At 53.1% G+C, this 22,721-nt stretch overlaps 1 protein-coding gene across 2 annotated transcripts in view; it reads right to left on the bottom strand.

Annotated features, from left to right (window-relative positions):
* IGSF21 (immunoglobin superfamily member 21) overlaps positions 1-18,231 on the bottom strand; it is a 42,633-nt gene extending 24,402 nt beyond the window's left edge. The window contains exon 1 of one of the 2 annotated variants that reach the window (XM_056333366.1): positions 17,983-18,231. In XM_056333366.1, the coding sequence (XP_056189341.1) occupies positions 17,983-18,046 (64 nt within the window). In that variant the 5' untranslated portion in view covers positions 18,047-18,231. The remainder of the gene's footprint in view (positions 1-17,982) is intronic. The other variant, XM_056333365.1, reaches the window with a different exon arrangement.
* Positions 18,232-22,721: the final 4,490 nt, after the last annotated feature.

Here is a 22,721-nt window from a genome sequence, read left to right as displayed (position 1 = left end):
AAAGAGAAAAAAAAAAAAAAAAGAAGGAGGGGGGAGGGGAGGGGGGAAGGGAGAGATAAATGAAATGTCCTTTTAAATCAGGAGTGACACATTAATAAAAGGAGCACATTGTAACATGCTCACTGCTTTCAATTACAAAATAGCTGCGAGGGAGGAGGCAGGTTTCGCCCCGGCCGTGGAAGCAGAGGGCACAGCCAGGGGCTTCCACCAAGGTGCTGGCAGAAAGCCCCGTCCCTGCCCCACGGGAGCATCCTGCTGGGGATTTGTGCAGGTGAGAGCAGCTCAGCACCCCACAGAAAGCTCTCTTGGGATGCAGCACACGTGGCTGAACCCCCCAAACAGGCTGAGGTTCCCCGTGTCCTGTTGAGCAGGAGCGAGAGAGCGGCTGGGTGGGTGGCTGGCAGTCACCCAAGGGCAGCCCACCACAGCACCCCTGGGTGTCTTTGAAAACTTCGGAGAGATGGAGCTTTTTAGCATGTCCCAGCACTGCAAAGCGACCCTTCCGCATCTTCTCCATGTGCCTGATACTTTCTAACCTCCATCTAAATAAGTATTCATTTATTAATAACCAACCAGAGCTCCTTTTCCTGATTTCTCACCTCCCAAATTGCCAACTCAAACCAACAATGGGCTTTACCCCTTCGGGACGTGTCCTCGAGGTTCAACCTGTCCTCATCCTTGCGCTTGGGGATGATCATTTGGAGCAGCAACGGCATTCCCAGGGACCAGAGAGGAGCGATGCCTCGGGATGGAGCCGGGGACAGGACACGTGGGGATGCAGCTGCCCCATCTGCCCCCGCTGTGCCCCCCCCACCCTTCAGGTGCTGACACGTCCCCTTCAGTGGAGGCGACAGGGAGAGATAATATTAACACATCATCATTTTAATCAGCCTGTGATTAGTGGGGCTCATACATAATTCACATCAATTTCTCCACCACTTTCCAGCACTCACTTTTCCGAGCCAGGGCCAGGACGGTAATTCAGGGTGCAAACACAAGGAGGGGGGTGGGGGAAAAGGGACCAGGACCCCCCTAATCGGCGCAGGGCTGATTTTCATCCTTTTCCAGGATTTAAGGCATTTGCTGCTCCAAGAGGCATTTTGCCCCTTGCAAAAGAGCCAGCTGGGATGCTACAGCATTGCAAAACACCCCCCGAAAAAGCAGGGAGCGATCCTGCTCCCCATTAGCCACCCGAGGAAGATGCTGGCCAGCTCGAGGGAAGATCCCCAGCACGCAAAGGTTCGCAGCCATGCAGGAAGCCCCAGGGACAGGGATGTCACCCGCCGCACGCCAGGGCTGAGGACCATTAAACAAACGCGCTTTGACTTGCAGCACTTTGCAACATCTTGTTCATTAAAGATTAAACGCCAGCAGTTGCTCCTGTTCCTGTGAGCACAGCAAATACCTTCTCCCTCCCTCTCCGGCTCCGGCAATGCCTTATTTATGATATTCCAGGACGATTTACAATTATAATGTGGTGCTACCTCTCCTCGCTAACCCAAGAGGGCTGCAAGGGGCAAGAACCGGTGAAGGATTCACATCTGTCCCAACCTGGCATGGCCAAATTTTGCTGAATCTTGAGCTTTTCCTCCTAGAGAGCTGCTGCATGGATTATTAGCTTTTTTTTCCAAATGCAGGAATAAGTGTTTTAATACAGGTTCAACCACAGCAAGTGGAATGGGATGTGACAGATGGACTCAGCATCGCGCTTCCAAAAGAGACAGTCATGTCGTGAAGGAAAAAAATGGGCTGGGGGAGCCCATTTGTATTTTTAAAAGCATGAACTGCTTGAGTTTTCCTTGCATTTTCAGCTTTTCCTTCAAGAAAACCAAAAGCCAAACAGCAGCAGGGTTGAGCATCCCCAAACCCACCACTGTCCCCCCCAAACTGCACTGGCTTTTGCAAAACGGGGTTGTTCCATGAAATAAAACCACAAAACCCGGCATCACCCATCGCGAGGAAGAGCCCTGCTGGCGGAGAGCAAATTGTATTAATACTGTGTAAATAGGATATTAACAGGCCGACCAAACAATTAAGAGCCGGTAATTAAAATTCATCTTCCTTCACACCACGGTGTATTAAAGTACAAACATTTAATTAGATGCCTCTTACCTCATCCATTTGCATAAGTGGGAGGAAACACTTTGCAGCTGTACCTGTAATTACTCTTTATGGGGGTTGCTGGACCAAACCAGTCCCTAAATCTATACGTACTGCAGCACCAGGGAGATGCACAGAATATACAGGGACTATATATAGAATATTCTTGGGTCCATTTTTCTCTAACTGAACAGGATGCAATAGGCACACCGCACCTGACAGATCCCATGGATGTATCTTGTGTCTTGTTAGCTCTTTGTAATGTAAATCAATAATTTTAATCAATACATCGACTGAGGGTGGCCGGTTTGGCCTTTTGACCCCTTTTAAATCAAGATTAACTGAGAAAAGCACTTCACTGGGGCTGCTGGGGACAGGCAGCCCCTGAGGGGACTGCTTCAGTTAGGATTTCACGATCAAAATGTGTCAGAGCTACAAAACGATGAAGCTTTACTGGTCAAATTTTATCACCGTGCCCCAATCCAAAGCTTTTCTGTAATGCAAATGTATAACGCAAAACCCAGACCCCAACGATTTCAATGCTGGTGCCAAAATCCAGTTGAGACGGGACTTTTGAGCACTGCCCACAGCTTTCCTTTTTTTTCTTAAATCCTAGCTTTCTCCTAGAAAAAAATATCCTAGTCAAAAAGAAATTTTTGATTTTGTGTCCTGCCAACGTACCCAACACCACTTGTGTGCAGCCGTCAGCATCACCCAGAGCATCTTCGGCTCTGAGCAATCACGGAAGGGCTTCCCAAAAAGTGATGTCAATATACCTTAAGAAAAATCAATTGTTAGACCAGTTTTGTCCTCATTATGAACACTGCAGTCATTTTTACATTCTTAAGGGCAGACAGTGGCTCTTATCTACCAACACCTATAGCTAAGCCCTGGTATGGTGCAGTAACACCGTAGGCTGCAGAGAAATGAAGAGCGAGGCTCAAAATGGATCATGCTGGGCTAAAAACATGTTCCAAATACTTCGACCCAGTGGGGTTTTCAGGTGCATCAGCATGGAAAAACCTCGGTACGGTAAACGACCTCGGACACAGAAAGGGAGAGTTTGGGACACTTCATGCATGCAAATGCAATGGGTGGTTGGGGCTGTGGGAGCCTTGGGATGCTGCAGTGCCTCCTTCTCCCTCCCCAATGCCCATCTCCTGCTTCTTCTCCATCTCCTCCTTCCCACATTTCCACTTTTCTTGACTCCTGCTTCCCTTCTACCCGCTACTCCAGCGCCAGCTCTATCTGTCGCCAACCGCCGGCTAATAAAATAGCTGTAAACACCGGTTTTTTACAAACTCATTGCCACCTTTGGTGCGTGTCTCCCGACAAACAAATCCGTGGCAGATAGAGCCATCCATATCAGTGACGCAGCTGGGGCAGGGACCGAAACAAAACCCGCTTTAACATCTTCATTGTGCCTTTCCTAAGCGAAGGCTCATCGGCGAGGCTGTTCCAGCTCACCGGAGCACAAGATGAGAAAGGCCATTTCTAGCCTGGCTTCTTTGACTCGCCACACCAAGTTAGTGCTTGTACTACATCTCCGTCAAGGCGTCTGCCTGAAATCCTTGGGAAATCAGTCGTTCCAGTAAAAAGATGGAAGTTTTGAGGCAAAATGGCCAGAGCGTTCGGCTGGAGCAAGCCCGTGCTCTGCTACAAACGTGCTGGATGACCTTGGATGCATCATTGGGATGCTCAATGGATCCCTCAACCTAAAAATCAGGCAATTTCCCAGAGCAAACCTCAGGGATGCAATGCTGGCAGCATAAACCTTCGGGGAGATCCTGAAGTCATGAAGCCAAGGTCCCCGCCCCCAGAGACAAAGCCAAGCCAAACCCACCCGCTACAGAGCGGGAGATGGGGGAGAAGCACCGATTTGGGGGTGAATGCAGAGAAGAGAAGGGAAGCAACAGGCACTGGAAAACTGGGACCAGTAGGATTTTGGGGGTGCCTTACTGGGAAGAATGGGAAGTATCTTCCATTTGGATAATATTTCAACACCCACAAGGCTGAAGACCGAGGTGACCCCTAGGTGAGCATCTCTCGACACACACACACACACGAAGAAAGACCAGAGACCCAACCAAAACCAACCACCACTTGGGAACCCCCCCACACCCAACCCCACCCCTCCCTAAATCAACCTCCCAAAAGAGCAGTCAACATGAAGAAGAGGGGTCCCACCACCCCACGCAGATTATCAGCAGGGCTGCGCTTGCTGCATTGATAACTCTTTGTGATATATTGTATTTTATTAGCTGCTACCAGACCCACCCTGCACAGGCTGAGAAGCCGTGTACATAAATTATAGATTGAATATTTATCTCCCGCCGCTGCGCAGACGTGAAGTATGTTTAGCAGCATTTACTCTAGTGCAGTAAAGTTTTATTTATAATTTCTCCCCCCTCCTCTGCTGCCAGTGTGCTCAGCGCATCACCGTAAAGCCAACAGCTTACAACGCGCACCTCCGTCTCCTAACGATGCTGGGGGGGAAGGAGTATATTTTACTACCACATCTTCACCCTACTGATATTGCCATTAAAATATAATGCTTTAGCACAGTGCTGAAGCGTCCGGCTCTGGTTTATAGCTGCTAAAATTGGCGGCCATGACCTGCGATGGGTCGTTGGGTTTGGTTTTTTTGGAAGGGGAGGATGTTTGTCATCATTACATTGCTCATTGATCTCGTTCCCTTATCCCCATTTCCAGGTTATTTAAGGATTTGGCCATGCCGGGTGCTTTTCTGGGTTTTCAGAGTGTTAAATGATGTCTCATCACAGGAGAGGAGGGAAACAGAGTCCGGCGGAGCCAAATTCCCTCAAAACCCCAGTGGCACCACTGATTCAGAGCAATGGCTTTGCTAGCACCTCTTGGCCTCTCCCCAGCTGCGCAAGCAGCTGCCAGGGCCAAAATGAAGCCCAAAACGCGCCTGGGTCAACCTGGGCCTCAGATGTCCCATTTCTTCAATGGAGATCATGCTCTTCATTTGCATGTATGCATATATATGTAAATAGGGGCTCACTGCCTGCAGCACAGCCTATCTTTTATGCTGTTTGAAAAGCCCTGCACCATCTATTTAAGGCAGAGTCCTCTAAAGCAATTGCACCCCAATTGTATTCCCATGCCATGAGCTGAAACCAGCAGATTTTGGTGAAACGAGGCACAACAGGTGGGAGAAGCTACCCAGCCCCGTGCACGCTGCATTGCACCAGCTCCATGTATGCACCCCTCCCCTCGTGCCCCACATTTCCCCTTCCCCAATTAAGCAAACACAGTTCCTGAAGGATTTCTTGCTCTCCTGCAGATTTCCCCCATGGCAGCCGGATTTTCCTTCAAGCTTTCCACCCAAAACTGCTGCCACCCCCCAACTACTGAGCAATAACTCCCTTCTGCGTGCCACTTCTGCTACTAACTCCCAGGAGAGATTTGCTTTCTCCTTTTCCTAGTAGTGCCTCCTTGCAGTTCCCAATTAACCTCAAGACCTGCTAAAAAACCCCAATTCTTTTACATTTTACCCCGTTACCACTTTACCAGCTCTCCACCATGCTGCACTGCGGACGGCTCCTCCAAGAGCAGTAATTGCATCTAATTCCGTGGAGACTTGCAGTGGGGTCTGGTCTTTCCCCAGCAAATCCTGAGCTCACGGGACAAGGAATTTTCCTACAACCCCACTTTTGCAGAGCAGGAGCAATTGCCGATCACCAAATTCAATGCAATGCCTCCGGAATGGTGCAGTATCCCCCCACAACCCTTGCAACAGAGCACGACGCCTTCCCGCTGCCTGGGCACGACCTGGGTTAATGCTTAGGGCCGGGATGCCCAGGTGCCCTGCGACCTCAGCAGCTGCCCCACGCCTTGTGCGTGCTAAAAATTCACATCCTCCTCTGCTTTTCCAGCAGTTTTAATCAAGCAGCATCATGGCGAGTGTGGTGGGATCTGCTAATCTCCACTGGCTGCACAGCAGAACCCTCCCCACCCAGACGCAGGGTTTAATCCGGAATTAAGTGCGGCAGGAGGAGATACCGTATCATAATCCTGCGCTGCAAAGGATTGGAAACAGGTTTTTTCTCCACACCAGCAAACGCCCAGACCCCCTTTTTCCAGCAACAGGCTCAGCTTTCCATCCTGACATTCCCCATCAGCCGGATCCCTTCTGGCATCCCTCCCCATACTGGCTGCAGGGAGATGCAACATCTGGATGCTGCCCCCGAGCACTGGGGAATATGGAAAACCTCACCTGGGATCAAGGGTCCTGTCTCCAGCCAGCGCTGAAAGCACTGCTGAGCAAAAACCATCCCAGAGATGCAACTCAGGAGTAAAAAAGCGAATTACTGGTACCCAGCCTGGTTTGTTAGAGCCCCAAAGTGAAGCTGATGGGTTGGATACAGATGTGAAACCTAAGAAAAAAAGATGCTGAGCTGCCGGCAGAGCCCGATCTGCTTCTTGGGCCAGCTGGGGAGGGACCTGCTGGCACCAGCCGATGGTTTTGCCGCTGCTTCGCCCTCCGTCGGGGTGAGGATTACAGCACTGGCGGCTAATTATTTGAAACCACGGTTTGTGGCGTTAATCTAGGATGGAGCATAATCCCAGCCAGGGCTAATTAGTGGAGCTGAAAGTAGCAGGGAGCTGCCTGAAGGATGCCTTTTGGAGCGAGTCCCACTCCCTGCCTCAGTTTCCCCACTCGGAAGGGGGAAAGCAAAACCCTTTACAAACCCATCTGAGATGTAGCAAAAATCCCACCCCAGAGTCCCAGCAAGGGGTTATTAGAGATGCTGCTCCTCCAGAAAATCAGCGCAGTTTTAAATGTCCCCCTCTGAAAGCCCACAATCTACCCCAAACCTTCTCTTCTCCCCGCTTAGCGCGACATATGCAGGCTGGGGGTGGGCAAAAAGGGGAAAAATCATTAATTTCACTGAAGAGCAAATACAAGGATTTAGGTTTAGGTGCCGCCGCTGGGTTTCCCATCAAGAGTCCCAGAGAGGCACCAGCGGGGTTTTGCCATGCCAAGGTGGCCCAGGAGAAGTAGGTGACCGTGACCCAGATGATGAATTTGCTTATTTATTTCTCTATTTGCAGGAAATCCAATTATCCCATATTTTGGATTGGTGACAAATGAGGCAGCCATCGATTCTCCCCCTCCCTCCCTGGGTGTCTGCCGTGAGCAATCTCTGCCCGCACCATTGATTCCTGTGCTGTGTAACTGGAAAGGGATTATTATTATTATTAATATTTTAATTTTTTTTCCATTTTCCTTCTGAACAACTTCTCCAAAGGCACGGCCTCAGGCAGAGAAAGGGGGAAAATAAAGCCCCGTGTTGGGCAGAAGTCCCAAGTGCTACAAAATCCACTTTTTTTTTTCTTTTTTTTTTTTTCTTTTCAATTTAGAGCACGATGTGCAGCTTTTTACCCCAAAAACAACCTCTGGAGAGCCTGGGGCAGCCAGATCGGCACCACCGGTAGCTGGGTTGGGTGCTAAAGGGCAGTTAAAGCCACGCTGCTCCTTCACCCACCACTGGTGTGACACCCCAGGCAGCTGGTGTCTTCTACTGGTGGGGTATGGGAGGGAGGGAGGGAGAGGGAGGGAGGGAAGGATGGAGGGATGAAGGGAAGGAGGAATAGAGGGAAGGATGGAGGGAGAGATGGAGGGATGAAGGGAAGGAGGAATAGAGGGAAGGATGGAGGGAAGGATGGAGGGATGGAGGGACAGGCAGGCAGCTGGGCTGACAGGACAGACACCTGCACACCCTGCGTTACACCAGACACAACCTACTGGGATTTCCAGCTCTGGGCTGTGGCACTGGCCTGGAGAAGCTTCTCCCAGGCACCGATTTGGCCAAGGCAAAGGGCAGCTGCATCCCAACCCCATCCTCATCCGCTGGCACAGACTTTTTGCCCTTTCCCTCGGTACCTCTCCCTTGTTTCAGTCCCCCCTCCACTGCCTTTTCCCCTCCAACCCCACCCCCCCGCCCCCCCTGTACAGAGCAGGATTGCTAATTTGAAGCTACCCTCTTCTCCCCGATTTACGCTCTGTGATTAATAATCCCTTTGCTCTCCCAGTAATGCCACACTGCTAATAAGATTAAAAAATATCTTCCTCTTACAGCACCGATTCATAACACTGATTTACCGTTACTTCTTCGCTCTCACGGAGAGGATGCACATGGCTGTTACCTTAATCCCTATCCATCTCTGCACCGTTGAGAAATAACTGCTAATTAATACCTTTCTGTCTCCTCACCACTTCCAGATATGCTCAGCTATCAATATTTGTCTGGCTTTTTCCCACTGATCTCAAAGGCTGATAGGGCAAACTTGCAGCCCTGCTTGCTACTTCACCTGTACAGAGGGAATGCTGGCATTTTTGGGGTGTTTCCCCCCCAGACGGTGATATCTCAGAGGTCCTCCCCTCCCCAGGTTTGCTCGCCCTGTGATGCAGCAAAGCCAAAAAACAGAGGGAGGCTTTTCTGAGCATCTTCTTGGGATGTGCTCAGCTCCATCCATGACTCAAACACCTCCGTGGGGTGACATCTCCTCATGACTTTGCATCCACCGGCTATTTCTGCAGTATGACTTCACCCCCCCCAAGCCCGTTTGGATACCGAGCATCCTTAGATAAACCAAACAGCCACATTTTTCACCCTGTTGCATATTTTCCTCCTCTGCTGGGAGACCCTGGACCAGCCCTACAGCCAACCCAAGCAGTCAGATGCTTTGGGAACAACAGCGACGGCAGCAAGAGCTTGGGAGGGAGGGAAAAAAAAGCCCGGCACAGCCTCTGATCTGATGAATGTGGCAGGGGAGGCTGATGCTCTGCTTTTAATAAAACATAACGAAGCATAGGATCATAAAATATTTCCTTTAATTCAGTGCTCCCGTGAGGGTGGGTAATAGAGGCTGGGTAATGCGGTAGGCTTTCCTCGCGGCTCGCTGAGGGGGAGAGCACTCTGGGGTTGTTAAACAGCCCATTTGCAAGCCTGTAAGTGCTCTCCTTCCCATTCCCATCCCATTTTGGGGGGGTAGAGAGACGGGGGGCTGTGCACTCCCCCATAGAGCCAAAGCACATCCCTCCCGCTGCGTGTGTTGGGGGGTCCCTCGCTCCCGGAGCCGCATCGTTTTGTCCTGCCAGGATGGGCTCTCCGGGGTGGAAAAAGGTCAAAAAGCAAATCAGGGAAGGATGTTCAACTCATCCTCAGGGAGTCCACGGGCTTCTGAGCCCGTGCGTGTTGCATATATAAAAACTTATATATATACATCTCTGAGGCAGCGTGGCGTAAGTGATTAACATTCCTGTGCTAAAAATCTCTCTGCATCTGCTTTGTCCTACACCCGGCACTAAATATAACCATTCAATATGCTCTCTCCCTTCACCAGAGAGATAACATTGTTTAAATAAGCCCTTTCCATTTTAAAAAGCGTGTTGTTTTCCTGTGGCGGGGAGCTTTTAGCAGATTAGGAGACAGAGGAGGGTGGTCCATGCAAACAACCACAGAGGCACAAGCATCCCTAACATCCAAGTCCCAAATCTTGCCCCCTCCAAATCATTTCCCACCATGAAATCACCGGGATATATTTTCCTGCTCAAAAAAAAAAAAAAAAAAAAAAAAGAAAAAATTAAAGACACATTTCTAGGAGCAGAAGGGTTTAATTTGGAAACTGGGCTTGCCTGCGTTTCCTCGAGCATCACTCCGCTCCCACGCCGCTGCTATAATTACAGTGGTGTAAATTCACTCTCTGTCAGGAGGAAACCCAACTATCTCCAGCCAGTTTGCATACATCAACTGCTTGCAAAGAACTTCCTTAGAGAAGGAAAAAAAAAAAAAAAAGAAAGAAAAAAGCCATAATAACACAACGAGACACAAATATAGCTTAAAAAGAGCCACCTCAGCCAGCACTAATGGAAAATATCTCATCAGCAAGTTGCAAAGGGAGGATGGCGCAAATGGAGACCAAACGCTGGAGGTTTGTCTCCATGAATGATGGTCTGTCTGGAGGCTGAACCAGCAGCACTCCTACCCAGCCTTGCTCCTGGTGCTGATACATCTTTTGCCTCCTTTCTGGAGCAATATCTACTCGTTATATGGTGCTTCTCCAGCAGCACCTAAAGTTAGTGAACCCACATGGAAAAAACGCCCCTCCCCAGCAGCCTGCTGTATATATTTTGGGGTGCTGGGCAAGGCGAAGTTGCCCAGATCCTCCCACCCTGCTCTGAATCACCACGTCCTTCTGCAATACAAATTGGGAGGTATATCTTTAGGAAAAAAAAAACCCAACAAGAAACCCAGCCAAATTCAGCCACCGCCTCCTAGGATGTTCTCAGTGCTGCAAAGGGGGCACGGGGGTGGGATGGCAAAGCCTGTGCATGTGATTTCCCTCTGCTGACAGCTCGTGCAAAAGCTAAATCTGCAGGGAACGGGGCTTTTCTGGGCTTAGAAACATGAGAAAGATGCTTGATGGAGCAGAAAAAGTATCTCAGATGGCAGTATGTCAAAGGACTGCCCAAATTCAGGCTGGAAATCCTCCTAAGCACAACCTAGAGCCAAGCTTTGAAACCCACTCTCCAGAGGTGCAAAGCTGAGATGGAAATCTAAATCACTTTGCCATCAAAATCCCCTCCCAGACCATTTCTGACCAAACAGGGTCTTTTTTTTTTTTGCAGGACAGATGCAGCCAACAGCCGACTTGTGATGAAGAAGGTGCTCATCTCTGCAAGAGGGCTCACCAGGGTACAAGGAGCTCAGCTTGCCCACATCCCCCCCACCTCAAAATTGGGGTGATTGTGATGCTTTTGGTGGTACCTTCTGGGCTTGAGCCTTTTTCACCCTCTCCTGCTGTAATGGTCCATCTCAGACCCCCGCAAGGAGCCAGCGGCTCCCAAAGCCATTGCTTGGCACCCATGATGATGACAACCACCAGCCAAAATTATCCCTTTCATCACCTTCCTCTTTTCAAGTATTATCAGCACCAAGAGCAAAACACACCTTGGGGACCAGCTGGTGTCCTCCCCAGCATGAGCACCATCAAAAGCAACATTCCTACCAGCAAATCCAGGGTTATCCGCGAAACCGATCCCCCCAAAAAGCATTTCCATGGATGGCAGTCCACCTAGAAGCGATCCCAAGCGCCACCCACCACATCCCCCTGCATCCCACCCATCATGTTGCTCCCTTTGGAGAGAACCAGACCTCCATCGCGGAGCATCTCTGCATCGTTCCAGCCCATCCCCGTTGCTGCAGATCCCTTTGCAGAACAAGAAAGGTTCAACAAGTAAGTATAAATACACGTGCAAAGCGGGCGCATCCCAATGGAGGCTTCTCCAGCTCCTGTTTTCCGTGCCCTGGCCAGATAGGATGCAGCATCAGGATTTCTCTACAAGCACAGGGAGGCGGAGCGGGGCTGGAATAACCGCCTGCTAATCCCCTTCGCCCTCCCCTCTGAAGTATATTGTTGAAGGCATTATATAAATGGGAAATTATACAGAGGTTTGGGCAGGAGACGAACTAAATCCCTGCCACCCCTGCTCTGTTTTGCAATGTCCCCAAGACACCCAGTCTTTCAGCCAAGAAGGATTTTGCAGGTGGAGATGCGCTCCTGGCACCAGAAGAGACTAAATGTGTGGTCTGGAGGCTGGGAAGGGCTCGGCGATGCCACGTTTCCACCTCCCGCAGCCCCCTTCCACTGGGCTGTAACACTCCTCTGCTGGGAAACGGGGATTTTCCTGATGCTCCCCAAACCTCGTTGGAGGTCCCTGGCAGGCAGGATTGCTTTGGACTCAGCCCAGTGCTGGAAAAAAAACTCCTTCCCTGCTTCAAACCTCCCTCACCAGGGCTGGTAGGACCCTATTAATAAAGTTTTGCTTCTAGCTAATAATGAGCACTAATTGCATTTCAAAGGACCGGCTCCAGCACTGGCTTCTGCCACAAACGCCCGCATACCCCAGGTGATAACCCTGCAAGACCACAGGGATGAAGTAAGGCAGGTCACCCCAAAAGGGCTCGAGGTCACCCCACCAGACCAGCACATTGGGAGGGCTCTGACCAGTGTTTAGGGGAGGATGAACCCCGTTTCTCAGCCAGCCGAGAGGAGAAACTAGCAGGGCACACGCCTTCCCCAGTCCAAATGGCTTTGCACACCCTAAAACCCTAATTTCATATAACAAATCCACAGAGGGAACCACAGCAGTGGGTTATTGTGCCTGCACTTTGCTATGAGCCCGCCTGCCCTTGGCACTCATGGTGAATCCAGTCCCAAAAGCGTTGAAAACAAGCCCGTGATTGACAGTTTATTTTAGGAAGGAGAGGGGAAAAGTGGGAAGGAGATAATGCCAGGGAGAGATAATGTGAGCGCCAGTCATTAGTTAAAAACAAGCCCATCAGTACTCCAAGTGCCTTGGTAGAAAGCAAACAAAAGGGCAAAGAGAGCAGCTTGGCAAGGGAACAAAACCAGCCACATCAGCTGCATCCTCCCCGCTCGGCTCTTCCCAGAGGGATTTATCAGCCGGGAAGTTTACAAGGCAAGAGCTGCACCTCCTGCCTCCGAAAAATAGGGATTTGGGGGCTCCTTCCCTTGCTTTTCTTCTTTGCCAACGTCTGAGCAAAGAGACTGACTTGGCGTCACTGAAATCAAGGTTTTCTCTTAGAAGGCAGGGAAAAAAACCCCACGGTAGCGAGGAAATCCCATCACCCTCATCCTCCCTGCCCAGGGTCCCAGGCAGGTCCCGGCCATCTCCATCCTTGTCAGGGTGAGGTTTCAGCTCCATCCCCACCTCCCTGGAAGGCTTTTCCCTCGGCAAGTGCTGCAGGAGCCTTAGCATGATCCTTGCCCCGTCTCAGCTTAATTCCCAAGCCATTAGCACATCTGGATTAAATAAAACCTGCTCTTATCCCGACATCGCAGAGAGCTTTTCATCAGCAAATCTTAAAGCACTTGGCGAAAGGAGCAAGGTGAGAGCCGGTCCAGCATTCCCAGTGAAGGATTTTCTGACAGAAAAAGACCGTTTGTGTAACAACCACCAGGAAAAAAAGGGCAGGTGGGGCACGTGAAGACCTGAAACATCTCCACGGGAAGGGGAGAACATGGTTAACACCATGTCCGGATGCTCCATAAAAAAACCATTCATGCAGGAGCCCAGCTGCCCTTCCACGTTGCTCCAGCCTGGATGCAACGCCAGGACAGACCTCGCCTGGAAGGGCTTGGAGCCACCAGAGAAGCCACAGGGCATATATGAGGGCTGTGACGTATTTAACGTGTTGCATATAGTGCATTGCATTTAGCACGCTGCACGTAGCACCTTGCATTTAGCACATAGCTTATAGACCGTAGCACCTTGCATTTAGCATGTAGCATGCTGCACATCACATTTAGCATATAGCACATCACATAAAGCACTTAGCAGGGGCTGCTTAGCACCAAACCCAGGACCTGCAACACAATTCCTTATTTCAGGACCAACATCCTCAACCCAAACCCTACAGCATCCCTAAGCTGTTTTTTGGGGTTTTTTTTTGGGGGGAGAGGGCAATACCAAGGGATACTCATTGCAGCAAGGGAATTTTGGAAGGTAAATACCCCAAAACTGTGCTCCAACACACGCCCCAGAGCTGCAGAAACGCTCAGTGACAGCCAGGGCTCAGCCACAATTTAACAGATGAGGGTTTCCACAGAGGAATGAAGCCCGGAGTATCTCTGCACCACAGAGATGCTTATTAGCTTGGAAAGGTACAAGGCGAGGGGAAGAGTCTTGCCCGTGTTAAAGCCTTTTTTTAAGAACTCTGGATTCAAACTGGCAGCTCTAAACTGCTACAAGATGCAGCTGGTGGGAAGAGAAAAATTGGGCTAATTGGGGAAGGGCAATTAGCATGGTCAGGAGGATTTCCAGCAGGGGCTTCAGCCGCCTGCGTGGCCTGGATTTACCCGGAGAGCAAAGCACAGGCTTCATGGAAACGCAGAATTCACGGAAATGCAGAATACATGGAAATGCGAGATTTGCCAGGGAAATGCATGAGTAGAAAAGGACGGAGGGAGCATGGGCTGGCTTTTCAGGCCACTGCCATTCATTTGCAGGTGAGTTAAAGCAGGTTTTTGCTCCCACGTGGCACAGAGGATGCTCCTCCTTTCCCCTCACCCCCCCAGCACACAAACTCCCACCAAACTCCTCTTTTCTTTAAATGAGCTCAGCAGAGACACGAGCAGGTGGCTCCCATCACCCTGGTAAAAGCCACACGCCATTATTTTCCCACGGAAAGGAAAAAAAGGAGCTTTTCCAGGCTTACAAGGAGGAGCCACCGCGGGGGTTGCACGCAAGCTGGGAAAATCCCTGCGAGGAAAAGCCTCGGGAGGGGTCCCTGGGAATGGAGAGGTGACAGAAATTCAGTTTGCTGATAAAAATGATAACTGGAAAGGGATTTTTCCAAGCAGTGTTTTGGCACGGGGATATCCCTAAGGGCAATTCCCTGCAAAGCTGAGCCCCAGCAAACCTGCCCTTTGGGGGCAAAGCCCAGAAAACCCACAAGCAGCTTCAAACAAGATGCTGCGCTTGAATTTTCCCCCTTTTTCTCATTGCAGGAGGTGCCACAGGGTGGGGGAATATAGAAGCTAAACCAACTGCTCAGATAAGGACTATAGAAATATCTCATCAAGATCAAAACTCGACATATTTAGCCCTCCCTTTCATGTTTGCAAAGCACAGCTCTGATTTTACACAGCTGTAAAACAAACCCCGATGAACATTTTATGGCAACATATTTCAGGCGACAAGCTGAGCGCCAGCTAATCAGCCAGCCCTGACTCTGGCGATGCCAAGAAGCCATCGCCCGTGCTTGCAGATGGGGCTTCCCAGCTTCCAAAACCTGGGAAAGGGGGGCCCTCAGGCTACGGCTCGATCGTTATCCATGGTCCAGCCGCCCACTGCCTCTGCATGCCCTCGTTTTTTCATCTTGACGGCTCCTTAACCCACTTAGCCCTGCCCTAGGCAGCTTTTTCTGGCCAAGAGGAGAGATTGAGCTTGTTATAAAGGAGAAAAAAAACCAACTGGATTACAAGGGGCGATGCTCCCTGAAGGGATGTATAACACGTTGGGAAGGCTCCAGCTGACCTACTGCGCAGCACGGAAGCGAGCGGCTTCGGGCAGGTGAACAAAAAGGCTTTTCATTACGAGGCGATGGATGGAAACCCCCCAAAAGGCTTCTGCGAAAGTGCAGATGCTTTGCAGAACGGGAAGCGTTTCTGATGGATCCTCGGAGCTCCCTCCATGCTGGCAGCGGGACTTTTACTCCTCCTGTATGCGGCAGCGCTGGGGGCAGCTGTCCGCCACACCAGCACCGGGCAATATATAAGGGGATAATAAAAATAGGCGACATTCCCCCCCAAAATGGCTTCGGGGACATATGGCAGACACCGAGGGCAAATGCACTTGTAGGGAAGAGCAGTGGGGGTTGGCGTGATGTGTCCCCCTGCATCACCCCCGGCGACACGGCCGGATCCTGCCTGACCCGTTACAAGCACAGCACCGGGATGGCGAGGGGATGGATCGCCGCGGGCACGTCCTCCCTCGCCGCCACGACGCTGGCAGCTCCAGCCAAGGAAGCCGGCAGCCACAGAAAAGCCATCTGCCCACCAAATTCCAGGAGCAGCGCTCGGCCTCCGCAGCCTCCTGCCGCCCAGAGCAAAGAGGGGCATCAGGCGGGGTGCACCCCGCCCCCTCCCCCCCAAAACCAGGCTTGTCGCAACGATTTTCAGCACTTCGCTGAGAAAGCAGAGCGCAAAACAGCTTTTTTTGGGACAAGCGTTTCTCTGCCGAGGGCTAGAAGGTACTTCATGCAGCTGATCCTTCAGGATATGGGAAAGCAGCAAAGTTCCAGCGTGGTTTTAAGTGCTAAAAGCAGCTCGTGGGTGCCCAAAGCCAAGCGCTGCCCATCCAACCTGCCCCCCAGACCTTGTCAGACACCGGGATCCTCCTCCCGCATCACTTTGTAACCCACAACCCCCCCCCCGGGGCCACCGGCTTCCTCTAGATCCACCATAAACCAACTTTTAGGTCTTCCCCCTTCCCCCACCCCCAAAAGAAAAATACACATCACTAACAGATTTACCCACAGGCGCTCACCTGCTCTCACAAAGCAGCAGCAGCAGAGCAATCACCCAATTTGCAGCAATAAAAAAACGGGAGAAAGGGAGGAAAAATGATCCATGGGCCAGTGAAGGACAGCTTGCCGCTGGGGAAAAGCTGGGGGGATGCGTTGTTCCTTGAAAATTATCTCCCCCTGACCTTAAAACGTGGTGGAGGTGGAGAGGAGATCCAGGATGGAGGCAGGACTGGATTTGGCACAAGTTTCCACCCCCACCCCCCCAAACCCTGAGCCGTGCAGGTTTTATTCTCGACCACGTGTTCAGCTGCACGATGCCGGTGGGATGCTCGGGATGCAGGCAGCAAAGCTGGGAGGGGGAAAAGAGCAGCAGCCGCAGCCTGGCAGCTCATAAAACCCATCAGGGGGATGGCGAGGAGGGATGCAGGAGATGCACGTTGCCTGCCCAAGCCTGGTTTGGCCAAATCCAAGCCGGGCTCTGGCTAACCTCAGTGGTCCGTGATCCCCGAGGGAACATTTTGGGAGCTGCTCAACGATGCCGGGGAAGAATTGACTCCTTTGTGTCAACCTCTCCCCGCTCAACCCCGCAGAACAGCCGCCGCTCCCCCTCCCCGCGCCCTGCAGCAGCTGACGCCGGCTTTCCGGAGAGGAAAAAGTACATTATAAATAAAATAAAATTAAAAAAAAGTAAAAATATTCACAAAATTCAAGAAAAAGGAGATATGGAGCGAGCTCTGCTCACCCCCCCCGCTGTCCCTGCGGGGAGCAGCTGGGGCTTGCTGTGCTGAGGGAAGAGCAGGAGACCCCACAGCGGGTCATTTGGGGGGGCATGGGGAGCAGGGCGTGCGGGGAATTAGGGGGAGAGAGGAGGGAGAACGCTTGCAAATGCACACGGAATTAAATCGCTCGGCTCCCCCTCCACTGCCGGCATGCCAGGAGGGGAAAGTTTCTTGCCCCGTTAATTTTTACCTCCTGGGACCCCCCTGTCGGGTTGGGGGTGTGTGTGTGTGTGCTTTTATTAAAACCTCTGCAGAGCAAACTGGGGAGTCAGGATGTTCATTTTGGAGCTCAGCCCCCTGCAACCCCCCCCCCCGGACAGCGCAGATTGGGGGGCTGCTTCTCCCCGTTGGGTACCCCTCCCTCCCACCGATGGGTTTTGGGGCACCCCCTTGCACGCCCAAGGGGCAGGGTGGGCTGGGGTACCCCAGGTTGCTGCGACACCCCCAAATCAAAGCCGTAGCTTAGCACAGACCCCCCACCACCCCCCCCGTACAGAGCGAGCGGGGCTGGGACTCGCAGATGGAGCCCTGGTACGGAGCAGCGGGGAAGGGATACGGGAGCCCCCCCGTTGATGCTGGCTCAGGGGGGCAGGGATGAGCAGCCCCCCATCTTCTCACCCCGTCTCCCAGCCCCAGTTACTGGCTCCAAAGCCAGTGCCCCATGATGGCTGCCCCAGTACTGGCTCCCCTACTAATGGCTGCCCCAGTAACGGGTCCAACACCAGTACCCTATTAATGGTTGAAAACCAGTACCCTTGTAGGGGTGCCCCGGTAACGGGTCCAGACTAGGGGCTCCATTAGCAAGCACCCCAGTACCAGCTCCAAATCCAGTCTCTTATTCATAAGTGCCCGCCACCCTGCATCTTCCAGACCCCCCCATCGCCCCCCATCCCCGAGGTGGGGGGGGTGTGTGCAGCCCAGAGCCTCCGCACGCACGCTGGGGTGCAGCTGGGCACCCCGTTATTTCATTTGGGGGGGGGGGGGTCCCGTCCCCGGGCGTGGGGGGGGATGACACTCACCCAGGGCCAGGTCGAGGAGGTCCCAGAGCAGCAGGCAGAGGGGCAGGGGGCTCATCGTCCGCATGATGCCCGCGGGGGGGGCAGCCCCATGGGGCTCACCGGCGCCCCAGCCCCCTGCCCGGGGGGCAGGCGGCCATCGCGGCGGGGGGCTCCGTGCCCCCCCCACCCCCCAGCTCTCGGCCCGCACCCGCCGCGCTGCCGCCCTAAGCCGATTTATTGCAGCGAGAGCGGAGCGAGCTGGCGGCTGCCCGCCCCCGGCCCCCGCCGGCCCCCGCCGCTGAGCCCGCCCCGGCCCGGCCCCCGGCAGGCGCTGGAGGGCGGGAGCGCGGCACCGGGGGGAGCGGGGGGGAGCGCTGTACCGGGGGGGAGGGAGCGCTGTACCGGGGAGGGGGGGAGCAGCGGAGAGCGCTGTACCGGGGAGGGGAGGGGAAGCAGGGGGGAGCGCGGCACCGGAGTGGAGCTCTGTACCGGGGAGGGGGGAGCGCTGTACCGGGGGGTGGCGGGCAGGGGGGCAGCGCTGTACCGGGGAGGGGGTGGCGGAGCAGGGGGGGGCGGAGCAAGGGGGAGCGCGGCACCGGAGGGGAGCGCTGTACCGGGGGGGGGGGGGGGGGAGAGCAAGGGGGAGCGCGGCACCGGAGGGGAGCGCTGTACCGGGGGGGGGGGGGGGGAGAGCAAGGGGGAGCGCGGCACCGGAGGGGGGTGTGTGTGTGAGCTCTATACGGGCGCGGGGAGCAGCGGGGAGAGCAGTACCGGGGGGGAGCGCTGTACCGGGGTGGGGTGGGAGCCAATGTACCGGGTGGGGAGCGCGGCACGGGGCAGTGCGGGCGGGAGCGCTGTATCGGGGGGAGGGCGGGGAGCGGAGGCGGGAGCGCTGTACCGGGGGGGAGCGCTGTACCGGGGAGGGGCGCGGGATGGGGTGCGCGGTGTATCGGGGGGATACAGAGCGGGATGCAGGAGGGAGCGTGCGATATACAGGGGGGACAGGATGGGTGCGCGATATATGGGGGGGGGATACGAAGGGGGATGCAGGAGGGAGTGTGCGGTATACGGGGGGAGGCAGGAAGGAATAAGGGATGCGCAGTATATGGAGGGGGTGCAGGACAGTGTCGGGGGGTTTAACACGGTATAGGGTGTGCAGGATGGTGTTGGGGGGTTAACACGGTATATGGAGGGGGTGCACGGTGTATTGGGGGGGTGGCGGGGAGGAGGGGGACATTGCCTGGGGGGCGCAGGGAAGGGGGCGGGAGGGGAAGGGTGGCTTAGGAAGGGGGTGCAGGAGGGGATGTGCGACCCAGGCAGGGGGGCACAGGAAGGATGCTGCATGCAGGCAGGGATGTGGGGTGCAGGAGTGGGTGGGATGCAGGCAGGAGGCTGGGATACAGTCAGGGATGTGGGGTCCAGGAGCCGGCAGGATGCAGGCAGTGGGCCAGGATACAGGCAGGAATGTGGGGTCCAGGAGCTGGCAGGACGTAGGCAGGAGGACGGGATGCAGGCAGGGATGTGGGGTCCGGGAGCCAGCAGGGGGCTGGGATGCAGTCAGGGATGTGGGGTCCAGGAGCCGGCAGGATGCAGTCAGGGATGTGGGGTGCAGGCGCAGGTAGGCAGAGGGAGCCCCAGGGCAGCCGTTTCCACCTGACGCCCCTTCCTTCAGCAATTCCCACTCCCTGCAGCCCCCCGGCAGCAGGATCCAGCCCCAGAAGGTCTGGCCGGCTGGGGATGCGCATCCCTCCATGGCCCAGCTTCGCTGCTTCACACCCGCCCTTGTTTCCCTCCAGGCCCCCAGATTTCAGGAGTGCCTGGGCCCCGGAGAAGACGCCAGAATTCCTCAGGGAGAACCCAGGCAGGGAGCCGGCAGCAGCCCCACGGCAGAAGGGATCAGGAGGCTGGAGGAAGCTTTTCCTCCAGGTTGGAGGCTTCTTTCTGTCACTATTCCACCTTAGAAGCAGTGCTTCCCAAACCCACGCCTCCCTCCTATGCAAAATCACCTTTTTTGCAATTGCTTTTCATTTTTTCCCCAGTCTAGCGTGGTCGCCCTGTCTCCCCGATGCTTTTTCTCAGAACCCTCAAAGCCCAGCTTAACCCTGCCACTTCCCGAAACCACACAAACATGCCTCATGTCCACACACCGTCGGATCCATATGAAAAAAACGCACCCCAAAACAGCTCAGCATCCTCTCTTGGGGCTTGTATTTGCAAAAAAGAAAAAAAAAAAAAAACAACCATCAGGACGAAAGGTTTTCCTGGGATGGGGATAGGGAACAGACCCTGTGCCGAGATTTCAGCACAGCCAGCGACACCAGGCTGATAACAACTTGTTTCTTAAATAACCACCCAGAAAGCAATCAGGCTCTGCTTAGATCAGTGCAAAAAAAATTTATAAAAATTAAATAAAATCAATTGCTGAAATTCCTTTGAGCAAGCTGGATTTTCTCTCCCTTCTCCCCCTGCCTCGTGTCCGCTGGGAAGAGCCAGGGTTTGTCCTCGCAAGGAGATGTCTGGAAATTGGATCTCGCTTTATTTGATCGTGGATTTGATCGACCCTCGCCCCCATAAGACATCGCCTTTTCTTTACTCTCCTGGGAATATAATGGATAGGGATGGGAAGAACCGGAGCTGGCGGTGCCATAGCCCAGCAAACCCCAACAAAGCTCCAGCCTAACCGGGCGGCCCCGAGTGAAGCCCTGTTCAGCCCAGCCCAGCGTGCTGCTGGCGTTTTAGCCAGGTTAACAGCCCATGCTCGACCCAAACGGTGCTGTCAGCTCCTGTAAGAGCCGCTGCTCCCCGATGCCTCTGCTGAGACGGGGGTTTTTTTTATCCTCCTCTTCCTTTCCCGAGCCACACACCGCCGGCTCCATCACTCCCCATCCCCTTTTTCGCTCCCATCCCCAGCAATACGACTGGTTTTCTTCGGATGTGCACAGAGCAGTTTTTTTCCACCCTCTGATTCGGTAACCCATAGGTGAGGGGTGTAAAGAGGTGAAGATTTTAGGCTGGGAAGTGGAGAAACCCAGGGAAGGAAGAGGTTTAATAGCTGCCCTCTTTGCATTTTTTTTTTTTTAATAAATAAATATTTTATTTATAAATAAAAAATTTGCATTTGCTATTAAATTGCAAGCATTCCCTTGTAAAATAAATACTACTAAAAAAAAATTCCCCATGCCTTTTCAACCTGAATTTTAGCCTCTTGCAGCTCTGCCTTTTGGCTGCGCAACCTTCCCCTCATGCGAAAGCGATGACCTGGTGGGAGAAGCAGAAACTAAATATCCTGGAACATTTTGAGCAGGACCCGTCTCCCTGCGATGAAGCCTCCTTGGCAGCCTCCAGCTTTAGCATTCGAGTGCTGGGGAACCCAGAGAGAAGCACGTGGGCCGTCAGCCGGCTCTTGGGACATTGAAGGAGACAGTAAGTGATGGAAATTGTTGGATAAAAAAATATTGCCGTTTGGATGGGGTGTCTGGCTCACTTGGGTTTTGCCTGGGTTTTAATTGCATGTGAATGCAGCGGCTGGTAAAAGCAACTCGATCGACAGCCCCGAGGGCTTCGGTCCCCTGGAAAGGCACAAAATGAGCCAGGCCAGTGCGGAGCGATGCTCCTTTCCTGGCCAAACACGGCCATCCAGACCACGAGGGTGGTTGTTCCATTTTTTTTTTAATCATTAAGCATTCTCCCACAGCCCCATCTCATTGCCAAAGGCCGGATCCTTCCTCCAAGCATCCCACCCTAAAAAAAAAACCCAACCCAAAACGCTATTTTTGGCATGGAGCTGTCGTCCTCCTGTCCTTCCCATCCTCACAAGGGATGGACCCAGCCTGGAAAACTAGTTCCAAAGCCTCATCCCTGACATCCTTTGGGAGCAGCTTAAATCCAGGGCAGCGTATTGTGGGCAAGTCTCCTCCATCTGTCCTCGGTGGCCCCGATTTGGCACAAAAAAAAAAGATCCAAAAGGCAAAATTTCTCAGCTCCTCTCTCCTGACCTTTCCAGAAGAAGCCTGTGTACTAATTAGCCAAGTAATAATGTGGCGAGGATGCGATTCCTCATTAGCTTTTGAGAGATTCCCAGCTACATGACTGATATGCATCTACAAGAAAATTAAGTCGGGCGCGAGGGCTCCCTAATCAAGATTAATGAGGAAACAGGCAAAGAGCAACATGCGGCTCCCCCCTGCCCTTCACGGGGAGCTGAGCACCTCCCAAAATGGGGTGAATCCCAAACTGGGGGAATGCTCCTCAGCAAAGCGAGTTGATGGAGAAAGTCTCCATTATCCCTGGGATAACCTAAATTTTCCCTGTAGGTGGGAAAACTCTCCGTAACGCAGTCAGGACCTCACCTGGTCCCTGATGCCTGGATCCTGCACCATCCCTGGCGCTGGAAAATACTTGCTTATAGTTAAAATAAGAAGTTAACTTGTGCGGTGAAGGATGATGCAGAGGGTGCTCATCTCTGGTCCTCCATCTGCAAAACCCCGTTGCTTAATGAGCTAAAGCAACATCAATGAACATCACATCCCTCAGCATCCCAGTGCCCACATCCCACGGTCCCTACTGCAGAGCCACCGGGAGGGAGCGGAGCTATTTCCCGCCTGGAAAGCTAAGCCTCCTCTTCTCCCATCTGCTTCCCCATTACCAAAGCCATGGTGCGAAGGGGTAATTGGCCTCAGATCATTCCCATTAGCATTACCCTTGGCTAATTACCCCTGTTTGAAAACGTGCCCTGCCGTGGCCCTCCCATCCATCCCAGT

The sequence above is a fragment of the Falco biarmicus genome, chromosome 3, assembly GCF_023638135.1.
Source record: "Falco biarmicus isolate bFalBia1 chromosome 3, bFalBia1.pri, whole genome shotgun sequence".
In the NCBI taxonomy this organism is placed as follows: Eukaryota; Metazoa; Chordata; class Aves; order Falconiformes; family Falconidae; genus Falco; species Falco biarmicus.
This window is presented reverse-complemented; position numbering and strand designations above follow the sequence as displayed.